The following is a 24,385-nucleotide window of genomic DNA, read 5'->3' on the forward strand; positions in this document are numbered from 1 at the left end:
AATTGATAATTATTTTTTTAAATAGCAAGCAATTATTTTGGAAAGAAAGAGACTCTCTTTAAAAAATTAGGAAGAAATAAATTTAGAAACAGACTTGAATTTAGATTTAGTGTAAGAAAATAAATAAATTTAATTAATTTCTTACATAAAATCAGGACAGTACATGATCCAAACAATTTTTTTATTACAAGAAAAGAAAAAGAAAAAAGTGGTTGTGCCGTCACGGTGCCACGCGTCGCGCAGTAATTGGCTAGGCCCATTTACCCTCAACAACTCTTCACATGCTATCTTCCCCTCTTTGGGCTCTGTCTAAAGCCTAACACCACCAACACCGCGCCCCATTCATTTTGCGAGAGAAAGAGAACGAGGCCCAGCTTCGGACCCTAACCACCAACCGAACCTCAGATTCGGCCCGAACCTCACCTTCGTTGAAAATTTCGCACTATTTCGATCACTTTATCTGTGTGAGCTCAGAGAGAAACTCGAGAAACTCTTCTTCCTTTCTCTCTCTACCTCTTTCTATCTCTCTCTCTTCGCTTTCTCTCTCTTCACCGCTTTCAAACCCTAACGCTTTGGCTCCTCCACACTCTTGCGGGGATCACTCTCGAGCTTCAATGGAGCCACCTCAATGTCACTGTGAGTTCACGCGCTTTCTCTCTCTGCCTCAAAACCCTAGCCTTTCTCTCTCTAGGAACCTTTTATTATCCCCCTTCTTTTATGGCTGAATTTTTTTTTTGCAAATCTATGGTTGATTCTGTCGCGTTCTGCGTTGGGCGCGATTTTGGCAGCTCGTGCAGTCGTTTTTGTGTGTGGTGTGGTGAATTTGAATGCTGATTTTGAGCTCGAATTGTGCCGCGTTTCCGATCTTATGCGTTTTGGGGGGTAAATTTGAGATTTTGGAGTGATTTTTGGTTTTGGGGATGAGCTTAGTTGAGGGGTAAGTTGGGGGAAGGGGATAGTAATTTGGGTTTTTTGTCTGTTCTGCTTCCTCTCATTTCGGTTAGAAGTGGGATATTTTTTGAAAGTTAGGTGAAATTGTGCATAAGATTAGATTCTTGGGTTTGGTTGTGGTTTCCTCTTCTCTGTCTCTTAGTTTTTGATTAGGTGTCTCTTAGGTATAATTGTGTGCTTTTTGGGTTTCTGATGTACATGGAGGAGAGTTTGAATTATTGGCATCTTGGTTGAAGTTAAGCTTCAGCACTTTCATATAGCTATAACTTCGCTATGTACTCTAACGAAAATGAAGGAGAAAGCTTTTTTAGTGGAGATGTTTTAAAGTAAGTAGATTATAAGGTTATGTGTAATGAGTGGGTTTTTTTCTTCTCTTTAAATTTGATTTCCCGTGGATATGGATTCCTTGTGAGTTATTAATCTGGAAGAAATGAACCCGAGTGATGGATTTTAGTGCAGAACCTCAATGAAGTGTATGGATATCTCCAGAACTTATTGGGACAATTTTGAGACACTGAGTGCTTAATGAAGTTCTTGGATGAATACAATCTTTGGGGTGGTTACTGGTTATGTATTTGCAACAAATGGTGGGTTGCTCTCATTTTTGGCAAAAGGATGCTATTTTAATGAATGTGATGCACTTTTTCTCAAGTTTCTTGAGGATGGTTCTTTCTTTCTAATATTATGTGATGTTTTAGTTGGAAGTTGTTGCTGTCTTTCTAAATATCCAACATTTTGATCTCTTCAGTGTGGCATTCTTATGCACTCTGAAGGAGTTGACTAGGCTTATTTTGGTTTTAATTATATATATTTTTTAGTTATACTTATTCATCAGTAGTCAGTAGTGATACTCTTGTCATGAAAAGCGATTTTCCCCCTTATGGATTATACTCAGTAGTTGTGACTATTTCCATTTGAATATTTTTTAAGATTTCAATACTAGGCTGTCGATGGTAGTATTAGTGTATGTAAAGAAGAGCCTTTTGTTCCTGTAACTACCAGCGAATTTATTGAAATCACTTGAGAAAAAAGGAACTATTCCTGGAAGAAGGTGTCTGTGATTGCATTAATGGAGATAATTTTGAATACAGAGCTATAAATCTATTTTTTTCATCCCAAAAGATGTAAAGCTTTCTATGTATGAATAGTTGCATCTCTTATGTGCACTGATCTTTTATATTCTGGACTGTTAATGGAGGAATTTGAAATCTCAGTCCAATGCTGTAATTTCTTTTAAAAAAATTATTGTTGTGAGGAAACAGAATTAGTTATGCCTTGGTTGATTTGGAATTTTGGAATAGATCTGAGTTATTGTTATCCCATTGTATCTATTGTTAAATTTTTGCCATGGAGGCTAATTAATTTTTCTGAAAATGATTTCCAGGAGTAAATGGTATGCTCAGAGGTGTCTTTTTGGGAAGCATAGTATTTGGAGAAGCTCTTTCTTCATTTCCCTTGATCAACTAGGCATTTCTATAACTAGTTATCTTCTGATAAATTTTGGGTTTGTTAATCTATGCCTGGAAACGACGTAGGAGACAGGGTCCATAATTTTTTTGGTCAGGAAAACTTGTCCCAGGGTCAGTACCATTCACAGGCAGTGGACGGGAACTGGCCAGGGTTAACCAACAACTTGTGGGCTGGTGGCCAGAGGCCAACTGATGGGCCTTTCATTTCCAATTTGAAGAATTTCAATCTACAGCAATCGGGTATAGTTTTTAGAATATTTTTAATTTTTTCTTAAATTTCAATCATTAATAGATCATAATATGTTCACTTTTAATTATTACCCTCTCATATATAATGCTCTTGGTTTTACATAATATTTTGATATTATCACTGATTATACTTTTGCCTTCATAGATCCTGAGCAGGGACACACAAGCTCTCCACATTTGCGACATGGTTTGAACCTGGCACAATCTAACCTGAGGCCTGACACTGGCAGAAATCAACTCCCGAACCAACAAGCAGCTGTTAATGGCTATATGCAGGGGCACCAGGTTTTCCAGCCTAGGCAAAATGAAGGGAACATTTTGGGAGTGGATACCGAAGCTGGTTTTCATGGCATACGAGGAATGCCAGTACTTGAATCACAACAAGGCACTGGTCTTGAACTCTATAAGAAGAATTTGACTAGGACTGATGCAGTTGAATCTCCTGTCAATTATGATTTTTTTGGAGGTCAACAACAATTAAGTGGTCGGCAATCAAACATGCTTCAGCCTTTGCCTAGACAGCAGTCTGGCATAAATGACATGCAACTTTTACAGCAGCAAGTAATGCTCAACCAGATGCAAGAATTTCAAAGGCAGCAACAATTTCATCAACTGGATGCAAGGCAACATAGTTCAATGGCTCCAGTTCCCTCCATTTCAAAACAGGCAGTTCCAAGCCATTCTGCTTCTCTCATCAATGGCATTCCCATAAATGAGGCATCTAACCTTATGTGGCAACCTGAGGTCATGGCAAGTAATGCAAGTTGGCTCCAGCGTAGTGCATCTCCGGTCATGCAAGGGGCTTCAAATGGGCTTATATTATCACCTGATCAAGTGCGTCTGATGGGATTGGTTCCTAATCAAGGAGACCAGTCTCTTTATGGGCTTCCAGTTTCTGGCTCAAGAGGTGCGCCCAACTTGTATCCTCATGTTCAAACAGATAAGGCAGCAGTGTCTCAGGTTTCTATCTCACACCAGTATGCTAACCTTCAAGGGGACAAACCTGCGCTCCCACACTTAGCAGCCAGTGGTAATTCATTTCCACCTCAGCCGTATGGTTTGTATTCAGATCAAGCTGACACTAATGACGGAAGTCCGATGCCAAGGCAAGATATTCAAGGGAAAAATATGTTTGGTTCTGTTGCTCAAGGTATAAATATGGAGCACTTGCAGCAAGTGAATTCGGAACAAAGAAATGTGCCAATTGAAGATTTTCATGGGAGGCAAGAAGTAGGTGGATCATCAGAGACTTCACAGGAAAAGATGGTAATGCAGGTTCCACCTTCACAGAATGTGGCCACCCTGGATCCAACTGAAGAGAAAATCTTGTTTGGTTCAGATGACAATCTGTGGGATGGATTTGGCAGGAATACAGGATTCAATATGTTGGACAGTGCAGATAGTTTTGGGGGATTTCCTTCTCTCCAGAGCGGAAGCTGGAGTGCACTTATGCAGTCTGCTGTAGCCGAAACATCTAGTACTGAAACAGGCATACAGGAAGAGTGGAGTCGTCCAAGTTTCCGGAATAACGAACGTTCATCTGGGAATGAGCGGGCTTCAGCCATTGATAGCAGCAAACAGCCAGTTTGGGCCGACAATAACTTGCAGTCAGCCCCCAATATAAATTCAAGACCTTTTCTTCGGCCAGATGATGTTAGCAGGCCCAATTCTGTAAGCTATTCTGGTGTTCCCGGATTTCATCAGTCAAGTGTTGATACTGTACCAGAACAGCGTGACAGGTTACAGACCGACACTTCTCAAAGATCAATTCCACAGTTTTTAGAAAGAGGCAAATGGTTAGATTGCGGCCCGCAGCAAAAACCAATTGCTGAAGGGAATCGTGTTTATGGAAATGCTGCTGATTCTTCAGGTATAGAAATTAATGAAAAGGTTATTTCTGGTTCATGGACCCATCAACAGATGCTACCATCCCCAAATAGTAGTGGTGAGGCACTCAATAGATCTAATGGATGGAATGGAATTAAGTCAGCCCCATCTGATAACAGTTCTACTCTTAAGGCTCGTGAAAATGAAAACATGTTTCATTCCCGTCATGAGGATGCTAGACAAGAGACAAGCCATGTATCTGCAATGTGGGAGCCTGGTTCTGATACTAATTCATCAGCTGGATTGGAACATGTTAAGTCTCCAGCTAATATGCAGATTTGTGGGGAAGATACTGGTATGAATGGCATTGGTGCTATACCAAACCCAGGTGCTACATGGGTCAGCAGGCAAAACAACCAGCAACTTCATAATGTTGATGCATGGAGACATTCTGATTCCATGGGGAGCTATGGAAATGATGGTCCAGGAAAATATCGGTTTCATATGGAGAAAAACCCTCTAGTTTTGGAATCATCTAGGAATGAGAAATTAGAAGGAGACATTCATGATAGTGAGAACAAAAATGAAAAATCAGCAGATGGTGTTGGTTCTAATTCATCTCACCATAGAGTTGCCAGTTTTGATGGAAGTGATTCACGTAGTCCAAAGGTATCTGCTGGTGCAGGAAATCGAAGAACTCCTGTAACTCGTAAATTTCAATTTCACCCTATGGGGGATGTTGGTGTTGACATGGAGACTCATGGAAACAAACATGCCATAAATTCACATCCTACACCCCATCAACCTTTTGGAGGACTTAAAGGACATGACCAAAGCTATCCTGGGCAGTCAAAGTATGGTCATTCTGATGAAAATTATACTGAAACAGAGAAGGTAACTCTGAGTTTTACTTTCTTGTGCTCCCTATGTTGATTGCACGAAGTTTTCCATAATTATTGAGGTTTATGTATTTATATACTTGTGACAGAGGAATGCACCTGCTTTTCAGGGTGAGACAAAAAGCTTGGATGATAATACGTCAAAAACCGCACTGCCTGGCCAAATACCAAAGACATTAGCCCCCTTTGATAGAAGTGTCACTAATTATGCCTTAAACAAGACTGCTTCTCCCAGGTAGTTGAATGTTTGAAAATTTCCTACCCTTTTCCTTTCAATTTTAGTGTGTCATCTTCTCGTAGTTCCATGTTTTGAGCCATTATTCTTTGTGTTTATTTCTATTAGTGGTAAGTAACTATACATTATGGTTATTTTGTTTCTACATTTGCTGACTTCTGGCCTAATTGGTACGGCAGCCTTGTTTACTTGTTTCTCTTCCTTTTCTTACCACTCATTTATCTATGACTTACATGATGAACTTAGCTCAACTGTTTTCTTTGATTTGTTAAAATTATTGTAGTCAAAATATTCTTGAGCTTCTTCATAAAGTGGATCAGTCAAGGGAGCATGGCATTGCAACAAAAACAAGCACTTCTAACCGTCATTTATCTTCCAGGGTGCCGGATACTGAATCTTCTGATGGGTCTCAACGGAATCAAAGTTCATCTCAGGGATTTGGTTTACAGTTGGCTCCTCCCACTCAAAGGCTTCCTGTGGCATCATCTCGTGTTACATCTGAAACAGTGGATAAGGGCAATACATGGTTGTCTTCTACTCAGAATTTTCCTTCTCGAGAGTCATCTCATGAGCTTAGGAATAACATTTCTGGTTCCTCAGGACAAGTTTTAGATAAAGCCTCACAGTACAATGTGCTGGGAAATATGTCACAGGATTTGTCATCTGGGTTTCCTTTCTCGAGGATCCATACTCAAAATCAAAACAGGGCTAGTTTTGTTGGAAAAGCTTCAAATAGTCAATCTTCCAATGCAAATTTTGTTGATCAGACTGTTCCCGCAAATCAGATGGATGAATATGGTGAAAGATCTCACACTAGTCAATCTGAATCGGTATCTGCTCGGGATATGCCTCGTCCAAGTGGTATAGACCAATTCAATTCAAGAGACCCTTCCATGCAAACTTCGGCATCAGAGACTGCCGCTGCCACAGTTTCTCATCCTTCTGTAACATTTAGTGCATCTATGCAAGGCACTGCTTCAAAAGTTCTACACAACGTATGGACCAACGTTTCTGGCAAGCAACTTCCTAACTCCTCAAAGATTCCTTCCCGTCTCCAACCAATTAATGTTTCTGAAACCACAACCTGGCCATTGAAGCCAGGTATTGAAGATTCAAAGGATGGTAATGAAATCTCTCGGCAGCAGATGTTGCCTGAGAGTGTTGAGGCTGCGGATGAGACAGCAAGCGCGTCACATGTGAAGGAAAAAGTTGGGAAGGGTATACCCGATGCATCTCAAACTAGTCCAGCTGCTACTTCTAGAGATATTGAAGACTTTGGCCGGTCTTTAAGACCAAATAACTTTTTACACCAGAACTTCCCTTTGCTAAATCAGGTTCAGTCCATGAAAAATATTGAGATTGATCCCAGTAATCGAGATGTCAAGAGATTCAAAGTTTCAGATAATGTGATAGATAAACAGCAGGAAGATTTCAACCAAGGACGGCAGTCATATGGATATGATACCATGGTCAAAGATGTGTCGGGTGATAGTTCTACAGTGCTTCCAGCTGATCCTAATATACCAGGCTTCCCTACGAAGCCAGTTGATGGTCGAGACACTAATGCATCTTCTCTGGATGTGGGTGGATATGGTCAGAAAAATGCTCTCAATGTCTCCAACAGTAACAATCCAGCTTCTATTAGAAGTGAACATCCTATGATAAATCCTCAGATGGCTCCATCGTGGTTTGAACAATATGGAACTTTTAAAAATGGTAAAATGTTGCCTATGTATGATGCACGGGCGATGGCTCCTCCTAAACCTATAGACCAGTCTTTCACTGTGAGGAACCAGTCTGATAGTGTGCATCTTGGCAAGTCAATGGAGCAAGTTAATAGTCTTGGTGATGCTGGTAATGCTAGGCTAAGTCCAACGCCCACTTCCTTTTCAAGCGAGCATGTTCCTTCTCGGTTATTGCCTCCTGCAATTGAATCTGATTTACTCACAAGACCTAAGAAGCGGAAAAGTTCCACATCTGAACTCATTCCATTTCATAAAGAATTGGAACAGGGCTCTGAAAGGCTTCAAGATATCAGGTAGTTGACAAGGTTATGTGCTTTGTAGCACACACTACATCTATATTTAGTTGTGTACATACTCTATTATTTATGTTAATAAATATGTCTCTCCTAAGAATATTGATTTTCTTTATGAATTTGCAGTGCTGCAGAATTAGATTGGGCCCAAGCTGCAAATAGATTGGTTGAGAAGGTTTGTTTAGATAGCCTGTGGAATTGAATGTTCAGATTATTTTGTTAATTGGGAGTTCATCTTGCTCCATATTGACCTTCAGGTTGAAGAGGATGCCGAGCAAAATGAAGAACCAACAATGAAATCAAGAAGACGGCTTGTTTTGACAACACAGCTTATGCAGCAATTATTTAACCCTCCGCCAGCAGCAGTTCTCTCTGCCGATGCCAAATTGAACCATGAAAGTCTGGTCTACTCTGTTGCTAGATTAGTTTTAGGAGATGCATGCAGTTCGGTCTCACAGTCTGGAAGTGGTGGTAGCAAGAAACTGTAAGAAAGTTTGTTTCTTTTTTGGGTTTGTTATGTGAACATATAATGGTTTTCAACAGGAAATATATACAATTTTAATCTGTTCTTCGTGTAATAATTGAATTTTATTTTTTTGTTTGTTAATATTTTGTAGGCTGCATGATAAACTTAAATCATCCGAGAAGAACGATCATTACATTAGGCAAGTGGAAGACTTTGTTGGTAGAATGAGGAAACTGGAAAATGATATATTGAGGTACTATCACATTGTTGTGTTTGATACTTACAATCCACAATGTAATAGCTATAACTTTTGCCGTTATTCATCATGATGTTGCAGATTGGACAACAGATCCTCAATTTTGGACTTGAGAGTGGAATGTCAAGATTTAGAAAGATTTTCTGTGATCAACCGGTTTGCCAAGTTCCATGGAAGGGGGCAAAATGATGGGGCAGAGACCTCATCTGCTGATGCAGCTCGAAATGCTCATAAACCAAGCCCCCCTCAGAGATACGTTACTGCTGTTCCGATGCCTAGAAATCTCCCAGACAGGGTACAATGTCTTTCACTTTGATAATTAATTAATTCATTTTTCCATCTTTCTTGGTCAGTTGTCTCTAGAACCTCGTGTTTCTGGTCCTTTTCTTTCAACTTATATTATTGCACTTCATCGCCATAGAACCATACAACTGGCAATGTAGGAGAAGAATGGTTACTAGATTGCCCCCTCAACCAATGGAGGCTGTTAGATCTTTTCAATCTATATATGTATGTATGTATGTCTAGATCTTTGCAATCTAGTTATCTTTTGATTTTCGGGTTCCCAGTCTTCTTGTATATAGTAAGATAATATATGCAGTCTACTTAGCTTTAACCATACCAATTATGGATGGCTTTTGTCTCTGATTAATTATCACAGTGTTAACTCAATCGATATTTGTTTTCTCAATTTCAAACCTTTTCCCTCAATTTGCATATAATAAGCTTTCTTTTATTTGCAGTCTACATAGTTCCTGCTTCATCACCCAAGTCATTTAATTTTCCTCAATTTCAGATAATTTTCATGCATAAATATTAGTTTAACTTCATCACCTAACCCTCTCTCTGGGTGCATTGTTAGTTTACTTTTGTTTGGCATTCAAAAGTAGTATTAATAAAATAGTCTCTTATGCATCATATAACATTTCAATACTAATTGTTTCCTTTACTTACCTGGATAAATTGATAGTCCATGTAGTTCAGCATAGCAGCTTGTTAGTCACAAGGGATATCTATGAATGTAGGGTTGGGGTGTTTTGTTTTAGATATACTTAATGTTGTGGGTATCATTAAGATCTTCTCAATGCATTCTATTTGTTTTTTAATTCCTCAGTTAACAATTGTAAGCTGTAGTAGTGAAAATAGTAGACTGCTATTCTACCAGAATTTCACCAACAATTCATGGACTTGGAAGTCATGATTTATGCCCAGCTATTGGGAACATGATCGGTTTGGTTTTTGCCCCATAATTTCAGCTATATTTTGAGCCGTTTGATTTTTCTGAGTTACTATTTATATTCCAATAATTCAACTGAGGTGTCAGGGCTGAGTTTGTTGGGAAATGAATTTCAGAATTTGACCATCTTTAAATGCTGCACGTGTATTACACACACCCTTGGATAAATAATGACATCGACATCAAAAGAAAAACAAGTTAATTTAGTGTCATTTTTAGACATCACTAATTAGAATAAAGTGCCCCTCCCAATGAATGACGACATTCTTATGATTGGAACAATTACCGGAAACATGATATTGTTCTCGCTTGTGATTGCATAGTAGCAATCGTTATTAATCAATTAGAACCTGCCAAAGTAAACACTACCATAGAGAATAGAATATACACTGTTACATCATCGTACCTTTGACATTGACATCCTTCGTCCTTTACTCAATAAAACGTCATCACTTTTTCAATCTTATTGTACGGGTACACATCAAGAGATTCCTCGGAAAGGGAAGTCACAAGAGACCAATTCCAATAGTGATGATTATTATAGTTATAGTTAAAAGCCGTGAAAGGGAACTTTAATGTTGTCACAACTCACTTGGAATGATCGAGCTTCCGTACAAAAACATATCAGCTATGGAACAAAAGAGAAGATCCGTATCTGACCAATAGGATTGTAGTTTCAACTATTAATGAAATAGTGGCGTGTGGCGAACCGTGAGCAGCAGGGAAATTATTATAAATAATTGAATCAGCTATCAACCTCATCCTTGTGCAATTTAATTTACATTCTTCCTATCCCTTTTTAGCCAAAATAGTGAGTCACGTGAGTTTGCTTTCTCTTTTTTAACTCTCTTTAGCTCATTGCAAGGACTAGGGAGTCATTGATACCTTTTATAGGGACTGAACGTGAATCCATGGTCATGACAATGGGTAAGTGGACCATCGTCATTTCTTTTTTTACTTTTAGGTTACAAAATTGTAATTGGTTCAACTTGGTTTGGGAAATGAATTCTATTTTATTAGGGAAATATGCAACTCTTAAGCGGTTAAGGTTGGTTTCTTTTTTGGTCCAAAGGTAAAGGTTGTTAAAATGTTAATCACCTCAATTAATTTTATTTAAGTTGTGTTTTATATAATTTTGATTTTCATTTGCCGGAAAAAATAAAGAAAAAGAAAATACCATTTCGATCTAGTTTAAATGGATCCAGCCCAAATATGGAAAACTTTGGGGCCCAAAATATAGGCTTGTCATCTACCAAAAATTGTTCTCACTGATTGACCAGTTTAATTGGTTCACATGATCAGATTGACCGAGTCAATGAAACATTATGTTAAATTGTTAATTATCATCCTTGATCTTTGGTTGATGTAGCAGTGGTCAAATAAATCCATATCTTAACTCCTATTTCACATTAGAGAGTTATGTTTATCATCATTAAAAATTTTGGTAATAATTTTTTAGATGTTAATAAATTAAATAATTTTTAATAAATTTTAAGAAATAATTTAATCTTTCGTTATAAGTTTGTAAAATGCAGGTTTTTAAAAATTTAAATTAAAATACAAAATTTAAATTCTTATTCTTAATTTATTTTTATATTTTATTTGAATCAAATGCTAGATATTTTTTTTTGTCAATGGATTATAATTCAAATAACATAGTCTTCTTATACTCATTTAGAGATTATAGATTCAAGTCTCTTTATCTTTGATAAAAAAAATACTAGACATTTTTTATTAATATTTATGTTTTAGAATAAATATCAATAATAACAAGTAAAAAATATCAATAAGCTGTTGAAAATAATAAAAACTATGTAAAATATCTAATCTATTTTTTTTCCAATTTCACTAGTAGTGCTAGCAAAATTGCAATGAACATATTTCTTTATCTATTTTGCAGGCTTTACATGTGAAATTGCCTTCTTAGCCAATTTTATAGCCAAGGATATTACATATAAAGGTAAATTTTGTGTAAAATGATAAATATGAAAGTTTTTATTTATTAAAAAAAACCTAGTATAAACTGTTTTGATCAAATTTCATGAAAATAATTAAATTTTTAATCAACATTAACAGCGACTTGCACCGACTTGTGAGTAAAATTAAGACTAACTAATAATGCCTAACGATGATTTGCTATATATAATATTACAAAAATTGAGAAGTTTATACTTTATAGCAACATAGGACATTCTTGATTTTAACCCAAAACTTTTATAATCGATGTATCAAACTAGATAGCTACAGTGACAATTCATGCAGTAACCCTATCTCAACTACTATTTAAAAAAGAACCAAAAGGTTGAACTGGTTGATTTCCCATTATCTGAACACAAGTCAATAGTAAAAAAAAGTCCATAAAAAAAATCACACGAGAAACAATTTGGTCATCCAAAAATAAGTTTCATCAAATTAGTTCATGAAAAATATAAATGTGAATTCTTTTTATTAGATAGATAATAATGTGATACGATAAATATCATATGAAATGTTAGGATGATATGTTAATGCCATATATTATAAAAAATAATTGGTTCACGTGACATAGTGATATGTGATTACCAATCTAACATATCATAGATTTATATAGAATTAAATTAATCCATAAAATAGAAATACATGTATAAATCATTTTTATTTTTAGAATTTTAAAAAGTGAATCAAATTAATTTATAAAAAAATTATTTTTTTAAATCTTATATTTTTAATATTTATTAATTTTACTAAATTTTATCTCATTTTTTACATTTATTTAAACAAAATTCTTTTTACATAAAATAACATAAAAATAATATATTATTAATTTTATATATTTTTATGTCGTCAATGATGTGAATATAAATTATAATTATTCATCAAAGTAATTAATAATTAAATTAATAAAAAATATGGTAAAATTAACATTACTTTAGTTTTTGTTTCATTATTCATCGATCTAACTTTAAAAAGTAAATATAAGTTTTTAATTATTTTAAATGATTAAAACTTTAATATCACTATTATTTTTTTTAAACTAAGAATATTTTTATAATTTAATGACCAACAAAATCAAACGCCCAAATATTTTTAAACTAAATTTTCAACCAAGTCATCAGGTGCTTCTTCTTCTTTGTATGTATGTGGGCACTGTGTCTAAGCATTTTTTAAATTAAGTTTTCTACTAAGTCGCCATAAGCTTCTTCTCCTTTTTGTACGTGCGTGTGTGTTTCTTTCTTCTTCTCTTTCGTTATTTTTTTTTCCTTCTTTCTGCGCGCTTTATTTTTCAACGTCACGGTCGTTGTCATTGTGGCCACCATTATCTTCTTTTTGTTATTGTTTAATTTTTCTCTTATTTTTTTACATATTATATCGTTAAGTTTGTGCTATGTGCTATGTGCAAAAATTTCTGTGTAATATTAATAAATTTTTGTTCTCTTCAATAAAAAATTGTATTGTAGAAGCCTGGAAATAGAGTAGCGGTAACGCAGGCACGCATTTTTTTCGCTGAGTGTATGTCTACTTAGTTGAACTTGGTTAAAAAAATACTTACATGTGTACCATCACCGTTTAATAAAAAAATTCAAATAACTAAAATTTTAAAATAATTATTATATTTATTTTGTGAGATTCAAGAAAATAAATTTTTTTAGTATAAATTAATAATCTCACCATAGTTTATATACACAATTGGAGACATCAAAATATATAAAAATTAACAGTATATTATCTTTCTATATTCTAAGAATTTTGCTTAAATGAGGTGTAATAAATAAAATTAAAATTAATAAAATTAATAAATATTAAAAGTTTAAAATTTATGAAAAATTTAAGAATAATTTTGTCTAAGAACTAATTTAATTAATTTGACTCTACATAATTTTATGACATACCTTATGATATATGATATATTATGTGTTACTAACATGATAAATAATCAATTATTTTGTAACATGTGATATTAATTTGCTATATTATTTTAACTTATAACATTTAATATAAGACTTCATCATTTAACATATGTGTTGAGTTTGAAGAACTAATTATAATTAATTGATGATGAACAAATATTATTATTGGAGATAAAAGCTTAATTGTGTGTGTGATTAATTTGTTAAATGTATAGAAAATAAAAAAAATAAAACAGACCCATTAACAAGCTAACAAAGTCCAAAAATGGTTTAGACTCATAATCAATCATCATTTATGATTGAAAGAATGTATTACTGATCTCCAAACACAAGGAAGAAGAAAAGAATCATGGCATGCCCAAAAAAAGCATAAAGCCTAATTGGTGATCCAAGTCCATTTACTCAACTTGGTTGCTAACTAAGAAAAGGAACTCTATTTTAATCAGAACCTAAATTAAGCCACCGAACTAAATTATCTCTTCTTTTCTTTTTCTCACCCACATGAAGAAGTCCAAAAGAAAGAAAGAAAAAAGAACTCCGATTAGGGTTCAAATTAAAGTTGAAAAGTGGGTTACCAAAATTAAACTAGAGGAAGAAAGTCAATTAACTAGGACTTCAAGCAAAGACCACATCCGAAGTCTACATCAAAAAAATCTTTGCATCTTTGTACTTCATTGAAGATTATTGAAGAAATATCCTTTGTGCATGCACCAAAATGAAAAAATGAAGAAAGTGGAGGCTATGAAGCTCTGTTGTGAATCAAGGGTCCAAAATCAAATTTGGAGCTAAAATTTTGATATATGGCTCAGATCATTGAAGAATATTGAAAAAGGATGAAAGAGAAGATGGTAGGTATAAATGCATATAAGGTTCAATCATTGCTACTACTCTATCTCTCTTTTGCGCCACTGCTGCTGGTGACATTAGGAAAGAAGAAGTTAAAGGTGTTGAAGTCAACTATCAAGCATTGGAAGCTTTACTCCTTTATTAAAGGGGTAAACGGCCAGAGGTTGATTCAAGGAGTAAGAGCACAAAGTTTGGATTTTCATAGCTTACAAAGCTAGACATTCTTCTCCTTCATGGTTCTCTATTGAATATTCTGCTTTCTCAATTTTACCTTTCTTTGTTTCAATGGAAAAAGGCATTAATGTGAATTAAGAAAAAGTCATTGAGAAAAAAAGCAAAGAGAGTTAGACTTGGAGAAAGTCAAATGTTTATTTCAGAAATTCTTTGTACGTTTTTCTGTTTTGTTTTTGTAAACTTCAAAAAATTGATAAATATTAAAAATATGAATTTTGACATTAATTTTAAAGTTTTGGTCTAAAATTAAACTAACGGACCAAACCGGTTGGACGAAGCCCAAACTGGACTAAGGACCAACCTATTAAAGCACCAAACGAGCTTTCTTCCTTTCATTTTTCAACCTTGGAGTCACGCTGAAGCAGAGAGAATCACGTTAAACCATAACCTTCACCTCCAAATTCAATCGTCCATAACTTTTAATCTGGAGTTTCGATTGACGAGCCGTTAGCGGCCACGTGTTCATCTCGAAGTTCTCTTTAATTCTATCCGAACAAAGTGGTAAGAAACTTGCATTTTTTGCCTAGTTCTTCCTCTCCTCAATTTCATGGGTTTTGAAATTGGGTATTAAAAAATTGAATGATTTTGATGGTTTAGGTGAATTCTAGTAGCGACTAATCACTGGGTTTTGTCTAATTGATCCGTGGGTAAGATAAGAAACTGTTTAACCCTTGTGAATCATTGAATTAGTGAACCCTATGATGATTATAGTGATATTGTGTGAATTAAATTGTGTTCTTGTTGATTTGGAGTTCAATTTAATAGTTAGGAATGAAATCTGGGTGATTAAGTTTGAGAAATTGATGTTTGGAAGCTTGGAGCTTGTGGAAGGAGAGGTTTTTGAGGAGTTCTGAGCTTAGGAAGGAATTGGCCAAGGTATGATTTTGGTTTCTCGTAGTTAATGTTTAATGTTAGGTGAAAACTTAGGCTAGAAAACCTTAAGATAGAAATGAACTGAATGAATTATTGATGGATTATGTATATGGTATATGAAGTGTGTATAAAGGATGAATGAATTTGTATATGTTGGATTATGTCTTTGATAAGTATAAAAAAATAATGAAGATTGTTGATGTATTGAGGATTGATGGTGAGTTCATGAAATTGAATTAAATGAATTGGTTGAGAGATGTGTGGTTCGATTTTGTAAGCGATTTGTTATTGGAACTGCTTTGATTTTGAAATAATTTAATATTAGAAATGATTTGAATGACTAAGAGGTGTTTGATTTGGTCATTGGGACCCTTGAAGTGTGGCACAAGTTTGAGTTTTAGAGAATATGCTGCCGAAATTTCTATAAAAATTGAAGATTTGATTTGAAGTGTTATTTTAAAAAGAAAAGAGATTATTATGTGGCTTGTATTTTTTTAGATTAATTGTTAACCTTCTGCCGCAAGATGTGACTGGAAACTTTAACTTCTCGGATTCTCCCATGGGCATGCATATATATATATATATATATTTGAGCTTGGGATTTTCCCATGGAATTATATTATTGAGCTTGGAGTTTGACTCCATGGAATATTATTGAGCTTGGAGATTGGCTCTATGGAATATTATTGAGCTTGGAGTTTGACTCCATGGTATTTATATTTGAGCTTGGAGTTTGACTCCATGGATATTATTTTTGAGCTTGGGGATCCGCGTACAGAGGGACTGTCCAATAGTTAACTACCAGGACATATCGGGTTAGCTATATAACCGACAAATGAGACTCATCAGCCATAGGACAGGCATACATATATGCATTTGTTTGTTTTGTTTGAGTGTGCATTGTTTTAGTTTGCTTAACTCTGCTTATCTGCTACTTGTTCTACTTGCTGTAATTATGCCTCTATCTGTGTTTTTCTTGCTTGAATTGTATGTGTATATTTTCTGAGAGATCCCTTTTGGTAGAGGTGTGAGGGAGAGATTGTTCCACCGGTGATTCGGAGGATTGAAGGAGACAGAAAGTAGAATGTTAGGTTAAAGTTAGATTCAGAACTTGAAATACCTTAGATAACTTAATTTCTACTTTAGTTGGATCTTTAAGCTAAAATCTGAGTGTCAGAGTTATAGGAATGTCTCTGACTTTCTCGTGACCTTTTATGTTAACTATGCAAAATCTTTACCATGTTGAGAACCTCCGGTTCTCATTCCATGCATGTTTTTGTTATTTTTCATATGGAAGTCAAGAGGCACCTCGTTGAGTGTTTGGAGAGCCTCGTTACAAGAGAAAAACTATCTTTTGGGCCGTTATATTTTATTTTAGGCTATATGTATATAGAATCTCCACATGTATATTTTGTATTCCGTCGCTCTTAGAGGTTGACTTAGAGAAATAGGTGTTTATTCTGTAGTTTGAGTTATATTTTGGATTGTATATATATATATATATATATATATATATATAATTACATACTCTGGCTGGCCTTAGCTTTGCAGATTGAGTTTGGAGCTTGATATCTATATTTTGGAACTCTGATCTGTATATTATATTTTTTTTATCCTTCTTTTGATCTTACCTATCCATTTTACAATTATCCATGCTGGTGTAATACATCTTAGCTATCCGTTTTACAATTATCCATGCGAGTGTGATATGATTTTCTATTTTCGCTTTTGTTTAGCTTTTCTCCAAGGCTCCTAGATATGAATTCCTTCAACTATATTTATATACGTCTTTTCTTTTAGAGTTCATAATACATCGCCACCTCTGCTTTACGACTTAAGCGTAAGGTTCTGTTTGGTAAGGTGTTATATTATGGTATCCGAGCAGTTCGTTCCTGGAGAGCTTGAGGAACGGACTGACTATGCTTCTGGGCATACTCTGAGTCATGTTTATGTGCTATTTAGGATATCTGACTAATAAACATAGCATAAAGTTCATGAGCATGCATTTAGGACTTTAAAGCATTAAACTTGAGATATTGAGACTGATCATCTTGATATCACTTGTTTGATGTGAACAGGAACCAAATGGTATCTTGTGGATGCGGTCGTGGTCGAGTACGGAGAGGGTGAGGTAACTATAATAGTAGGTAGTCTGACTGATTTCATAACTGCGATAGCGAACGTGGTTGTTGCCGTTAATGTTGCTGGTATTGCGACCAACCGAGTAGTGGATAGGATGAGACAACAAGCTGGAGATGGAATTAAGAAGGAAATTGGTGCATGAAATTGTGATCATCAATGGCGCCATCAACATGGTACGCTCAATTGCAATCTCAACTCTTTATCACAACTTCGCACAACTAACCAGCAAGTGCACTGGGTCGTCCAAGTAATAAACCTTACGTGAGTAAGAGTCGATCCCACGGAGATTGTTGGTATGAAGCAAGCTATGGTCATCTTGTAAATCTCAGTCAGGCAGATTCAAATGGTTATGGAGGATTGATAACTAAAATATGAATAAAACATAAAATAAAGATAGAGATACTTATGTAATTCATTGGTGAGAATTTCAGATAAGCGTATGGAGATGCTTTGTCCCTTCCGTTTCTCTGCTTTCCTACTGTCTTTATCCAATCCTTCTTACTCCTTTCCATGGCAAGCTGTATGTTGGGCATCACCATTGTCAATGGCTACAGTCCCGTCCTCTCAGTGAAAATGTTCAACGCGCTCTGTCACAGCACGGCTAATCATCTGTCGGTTCTCGATCATGTCGGAATAGAATCCAGTGATTCTTTTGCGTCTGTCATTAACGCCCCACAATCGCGAGTTTGAAGCTCATCACAGTCATTCAATCCTTGAATCCTACTCGGAATACCACAGACAAGGTTTAGAATTTTCGGATTCTCAAGAATGCCGCCATCAATTCTAGCTTATACCACGAAGATTCTGATTAAGGAATCTAAGAGATAAACACTCAAGCCTTGTTTGCATGTAGAACGGAAGTGGTTGTCAGGCACGCGTTCATAAGTGAGAATGATGATGAGCGTCACATAATCATCACATTCATCATGTTCTTGGGTGCAAGTGAATATTTTAGAACAAGAATAAGATGAATTGAATGGAAAATAGTAGTAATTGCATTAATACTCGAGGTACAGCAGAGCTCTACACCTTAATCTGTGGTGTGTAGAAACTCCACCGTTGAAAATACATAAGTGATAATGGTGATCATTGGCTTCAGCCCCAGAGAGGGAACCAGAAGAACCAAGATGAAAATACAATAGCAAAAGGTCTTATTTATAGAGAACTAGTAGCTTAGGGTTTACAGAAATGAGTAAATGACATAAAAATCCACTTTCGGGCCCACTTGGTGTGTGCTTGGACTGAGCATTGAAGCTTCTATGTGTAGAGACTTTTCTTGGAGTTAAACGCCAGCTTTTGTGCCAGTTTGGGCGTTTAACTCCCACTTCTGTGCCAGTTCCGGCGTTAAACACCGGGAATTCTTGAGCTGATTTGGAACGCCGAGTTGGGCCATCAAATCTTGGGCAAAGTATGGACTATTATATATTTCTGGAAAGCCCTGAATGTCTACTTTCCAACGCAATTGAGACGCGCCAATTGGGCTTCTGTAGCTCCAGAAAATCCACTTCGAATTTTGGGAGGTCAGAATCCAACAACATCTGTAGTCCTTTTTTAGCCTCTGAATCAGATTTTTGCTCAGGTCCCTCAATTTCAGCCTGAAAATACATGAAATCACAGAAAAATACACAAACTTATAGTAAAGTCCAGAAAAGTGAATTTTAAATAAAAACTAATAAAAATATAATAAAAACTAACTAAAACATACTGAAAACAATGCCAAAAAGCGTATAAATTATCCGCTTATCACAACACCAAACTTAAATTGTTGCTTGTCCCCAAGCAACTGAAAATCAAATAGGATAAAAAGAAGAGAATATACTATGGACTCCAAATTATCAATGAAACTTAGCTCCAATTAGATGAGCGGGACTAGTAGCTTTTTGCCTCCGAACAGTTTTGGCATCTCACTTTATCCTTTGAAGTTCAGAATGATTGGCATCTATAGGAACTCAGAATTCAGATAGTGTTATTGATTCTCCTAGTTAAGTATGTTGATTCTTGAACACAGCTACTTCATGAGTCTTGGCCGTGGCCCAAAGCACTCTGTTTTCCAATATTACCACCGGATACATACATGCCACAGACATATAACTGTGTGAACTTTTTCAGATTGTGACTCAGCTTTGCTAGAGTCCCCAATTAGAGGTGTCCAGGGTTCTTAAGCACACTCTTTTTGCTTTGGGTCACGACTTTAACTGCTCAGTCTCAAGTTTTCACTTGACACCTTCACGCCACAAGCACATGGTTAGGGACAACTTGGTTTAGCCGCTTAGGCCAGGATATTATTCCTGTAGGCCCTCCTATCCACTGATGCTCAAAGCCTTGGATCCTTTTTATTACCCTTGTCTTTTGGTTTAAAGGGCTATTGGCTTTTTCTGCTTGTTTTTTTTTTTTTTGAATTCACTGCTTTTTCTTGCTTCAAGAATCATTTTTATGATTTTTCAGATCCTCAGTAACATGTCTCCTTTTTCATCATTCTCTCAAGAGCCAACAATTTTAACATTCATGAACAACAAATTCAAAAGACATATGCACTGTTCAAGCATACATTCAGAAAACAAAAAGTATTGTCACCACATCAAATAACTAAACCAGTTTCAAGGATGAATTCGAAATCATGTACTTCTTGTTCTTTTGTAATTAAAACATTTTTCATTTAAGAAAGGTGATGGATTCATAGTACATTCATAACTTTAAGGCATAGATACTAAGATACTAATGATCATAAGACACAAATATAAATAAAACATAAAGCATAATTTTCGAAAAAATAGAAAAATAAAGAACAAGGAGATTAAAGAACGGGTCCACCTTAATGATGACGGCTTGTTCTTCCTCTTGAAGATCTTATGGAGTGCTTGAGCTCCTCAATGTCTCTTCCTTGCCTTTGTTGCTCCTCTCTCATGATTCTTTGATCTTCTCTAATTTCATGGAGGAGGATGGAATGTTCTTGGTGCTCCACCCTTAGTTGTCCTATGTTGGAACTTAATTCTCCTAGGGAGGTGTTGATTTGCTCCCAATAGTTTTGTGGAGGAAAGTGCATCTCTTGAGACATCTCATGGATTTCATGATGAGGAATCTCCTCATGTCCATGAGTGGGGTCTCTTGTTTGCTCCATCCTTTTCTTAGTGGTATCCATGAGGACTTGGTCCAACCTTTGATCAAAGTTGACCTTTTTTGAGTTTGAAAGGGACCTCGGGGATCACCTTCTTCTTGGCCACAACTTCATAGAAGCGGTCTTGATGCACCCTTGAGATGAATCTCTCCATCTCCCGTGACTCAGAGGTGGAAGCTTTTGCCTTTCCTTTCCTCTTTCTAGAGGTTTCTCCGGCCTTAGGTGCCATAAATGGTTATGGAAAAATAAAAAGCAACGCTTTTACCACACCAAAATTAGAAGGTTTGCTCGTCCTCGAGCAAAAGAAGAAAGAAGAGAGTAGAAGAAGAAGAAATAGAGGAGATAGAGGGGGGCTTTGTGTTTTGGCCAAGGGAGAGAAGTAGTGTGTATGATGTGTGAAAATGAGGGGGTGAAGATGGGTTTATATAGAGGTGGGGAGAGGGGTAGGGTTCGGTCATGTATGGGTGGGTTTGGGAGGGAAAGTGGTTTGAATTTGGATGGTGGGGTAGGTGGGATTTTATGAAGGATGGATGTGAGTGGTGAAGAGAATGGTGGGATTTGATAGGTGAGGGGTTTTTGGAGAAGAGGTACTGAGGTGATTGGTGAATGGGTGAAGAAGAGAGAGAGTGGTGGGGTAGGTGGGGATCCTGTGGGATCCACAGATCCTGAGGTGTCAAGGATAGCTCATCCCTGCACCAAGTGGCGTGCAAAACGCCCTTTCTGCCAATCCTGGCGTTAAACGCCGGGCTGCTGCCCTTTTCTGGTGTTTAACGCCAGCTGCTTGTCCATTCTTGGCGTTAAACGCCAGTCTGGTGCCCCTTTCTAGCGTTAAACGCCCAGAATGGTGCCAGACTAGGCGTTAAACGCCCATTATGCTGTCTTCACTGGCGTTTAAACGCCAGCAAGTTTTCCTCCAGGGTGTGCTATTTTTCTTTCTGTTTTTGCTTTTTCAATTGATTTTGTGACTTCACATGATCATCAACCCACAGATAACATAAAATAACAAAGAAAAATAGATAAATATAACATTAGGTTGCCTCCCAACAAGCGCTTCTTTAATGTCAGTAGCTTGACAGTGGGCTCTCATGGAGCCTCACAGATGTTCAGAGCAATGTTGGAACCTTCCAACACCAAACTTAGAGTTTGAATGTGGGGTTTCAACACCAAACTTAGAATTTGGTTGTGGCCTCCCAACACCAAACTTAGAGTTTGACTGTGGGGGCTCTGTTTGACTCTGTTTTGAGAGAAGCTCTTCATGCTTCCTCTCCATGGTTACAGAGGGATATCCTTGAGCCTTAAACACAAAGAATTCTTCATTCACTTGAATGATTAATTCTCCTTTGTCAACATCAATCACAGCCCTTGCTGTGGCTAGGAAGGGTCTGCCAAGGATGATGGATTCATCCATGCACTTCCCAGTCTCTAGGACTATGAAATTAACAGAGATGTAATGGTCTTCAATCTTTACCAGAACATCCTCTACAAGTCCATAAGCTTGTTTTCTTGAATTGTCTGCCATCTCTAGTGAGATTATTACAGCTTGTACCTCAAAGATCCCTAGCTTATCCATTACAGAGAGAGGCATGAGGTTTATGCTTGACTCTAGGTCGCACAGAGCCTTCTCGAAGGTCATGGTGCCTAATGTATAAGGTATTGAGAACTTTCTAGGGTCCTGTCTCTTTTGAGGTAATCTCTGCCTAGTCAAGTCATCCAGTTCTTTGGTGAGCAAAGGGGATTCATCCTCCCAAGTCTCATTACCAAATAACTTGTCATTTAGCTTCATGATTGCTCAAAGGTACTTAGCAACTTTCTCTTCAGTGACATCTTCGTCCTCTTCAGAGAAAGAATACTCATCAGAGCTCATGAATGGCAGAAGTAATTGTAATGGAATCTCTATGGTCTCAGTGTGAGCTTCAGATTCCCATGGTTCCTCATTAGGGAACTCATTGGAGGCCAATGGATGTCCATTGAGGTCTTCCTCAGTGGCGATCACTGCCTCTTCCTCCTCTCCAAATTCGGCCATGTTGATGGCCTTACACTCTCCTTTTGGATTCTCTTCTGTATTGCTTGGAAGAGTACTAGGAGGGAGTTTAGTAACTTTCTTACTCAGCTGTCCCATTTGTGCCTCCAAATTTCTAATAGAGGACCTTGTTTCAGTCATAAAACTTTGAGTGGTTTTGATTAGATCAGAGACCATAGTTGCTAAGTCAGAGTGGCCCTGCTTAGAATTCTCTATCCGTTGCTGAGAAGATGATGGAAAAGGCTTACCATTGCTAAACCTGTTTCTTCCACCATTATTGTTGTTGAAACCTTGTTGAGGTCTCTGTTGATCATTCCATGAGAGATTTGGATGATTTCTCCATGAAGGATTATAGGTGTTTCCATAGGGTTCTCCCATGTAATTCACCTCTTCCATTGATGGGTTCTCAGGATCATAAGCTTCTTCTTTAGATGAAGCGTCCTTAGTACTGCCTGGTGCAGCTTGCATTCCAGACAGACTTTGAGAAATTATATTGACTTGCTGAGTCAATATTTTGTTCTGAGCCAATATGGCATTCAGAGTATCAATCTAAAGAACTCCTTTCTTCTGATTCGTCCCATTGTTCACAGGATTCCGTTCAGAAGTGTACATGAATTGGTTATTTGCAACCATTTCAATGAGTTCTTGAGCTTCTGCAGGCGTCTTCTTCAGATGAAGAGATCCTCCAGCAGAGCTGTCCAATGACATCTTGGACAGTTCAGACAGACCATCATAGAAGATACCTATGATGCTCCATTCAGAAAGCATGTCAGAAGGACACTTTCTGATCAATTGTTTGTATCTTTCCCAAGCTTCATAGAGGGATTCACCTTCCTTCTGTCTGAAGGTTTGGACTTTCACTCTAAGCTTACTCAATTTTTGAGGTGGAAAGAACTTTGCCAAGAAGGCATTGACTAGCTTTTTCCAAGAGTTCAGGCTTTCTTTAGGTTGTGAGTCCAACCATATCCTAGCTCTGTCTCTTACAGCAAAAGGGAATAGCATAAGTCTGTAGACCTCAGGGTCAACCCCATTGGTCTTGACAGTGTCACAGATTTGCAAGAATTCAGCTAAAAACTGATGAGGATCTTCCAATGGAAGTCCATGGAACTTGCAATTCTGTTGCATTAGAGAAACTAATTGAGGCTTATGCTCAAAGTTGTTTGCTCCAATGGCAGGGATAGAGATGCTTCTCCCATAGAAGTCGGGAGTAGGTGCAGTAAAGTCACCCAACACCTTCCTTGTATTGTTGGCATTGTTGTTGTTTTCGGCTGCCATGTCTTCTTCTTGTTTGAAGATTTTTGTTAGGTCCTCTACAGAGAGTAGTGCTTTAGCTTCTCTTAGCTTTCGCTTCAAGGTCCTTTCAAGTTCAGGATTAGCCTCAACAAGAATGTTTTTGTCTTTGCTCCTGCTCATATGAAAGAAAAGAGAACAAGAAAGTATGGAATCCTCTATGTCACAGTATAGAGATTCCTTGAGGTGTCAGAGGAAAAGAAGAATAGAAGGAGGAGGTAGAAGAATTCGAACTTATCAAGAGGGATAGAGTTTGAATTGTGCATTGAGGAGGAATGTTAGTCTATAAATAGAAGGATGTGAGAAGAGGGGAAGAATTTTTTGAAATTAAAGTAAAAGATTTTGAAAAAC

The 24,385-nt window shown here is 36.8% G+C and overlaps 1 protein-coding gene and 1 non-coding gene across 5 annotated transcripts; both read left to right on the forward strand.

Annotated features, from left to right (window-relative positions):
- The first annotated feature begins 471 nt into the window (after positions 1 to 471).
- On the forward strand, positions 472 to 9,137 carry LOC130936647 (uncharacterized). Of its 4 annotated transcripts, none has more exons than XM_057866760.1 (9): positions 472 to 636; positions 2,336 to 2,660; positions 2,815 to 5,390; positions 5,485 to 5,630; positions 5,914 to 7,668; positions 7,795 to 7,843; positions 7,926 to 8,152; positions 8,286 to 8,387; positions 8,472 to 9,137. In XM_057866760.1, the coding sequence occupies exons 2-9, from the start codon at positions 2,468 to 2,470 to the stop codon at positions 8,704 to 8,706; spliced, it is 5,283 nt and encodes a 1,760-aa protein (XP_057722743.1). In that variant the 5' UTR covers positions 472 to 636; positions 2,336 to 2,467; the 3' UTR covers positions 8,707 to 9,137. The 4 variants fall into 4 exon arrangements, with proteins under 4 accessions (XP_057722743.1, XP_057722757.1, XP_057722749.1 ...); XM_057866774.1 differs by having other exon boundaries at positions 6,010 to 7,668; XM_057866766.1 differs by having other exon boundaries at positions 5,506 to 5,630.
- A 14,369-nt stretch (positions 9,138 to 23,506) lies between these two features.
- LOC130952777 (small nucleolar RNA R71) lies at positions 23,507 to 23,614 on the forward strand. The gene has a single exon (XR_009074957.1). It is a non-coding gene; the product is annotated as a small nucleolar RNA R71 (small nucleolar RNA).
- Positions 23,615 to 24,385: the final 771 nt, after the last annotated feature.

Source organism: Arachis stenosperma, chromosome 1 (genome assembly GCF_014773155.1).
Source record: "Arachis stenosperma cultivar V10309 chromosome 1, arast.V10309.gnm1.PFL2, whole genome shotgun sequence".
Taxonomy (NCBI): Eukaryota; Viridiplantae; Streptophyta; class Magnoliopsida; order Fabales; family Fabaceae; genus Arachis; species Arachis stenosperma.

Bases quoted from the DNA above. Each gene is read 5' to 3' on its own strand.
- LOC130936647 (XM_057866760.1), top strand. From the start codon at position 2,468: ATGCCTGGAAACGACGTAGGAGACAGGGTCCATAATTTTTTTGGTCAG. The intron at 7,669-7,794 runs GTAGTTGACAAG...ATGAATTTGCAG, and splicing joins GAAAGGCTTCAAGATATCAG to TGCTGCAGAATTAGATTGGG. The intron at 7,844-7,925 runs GTTTGTTTAGAT...ATTGACCTTCAG, and splicing joins CAAATAGATTGGTTGAGAAG to GTTGAAGAGGATGCCGAGCA.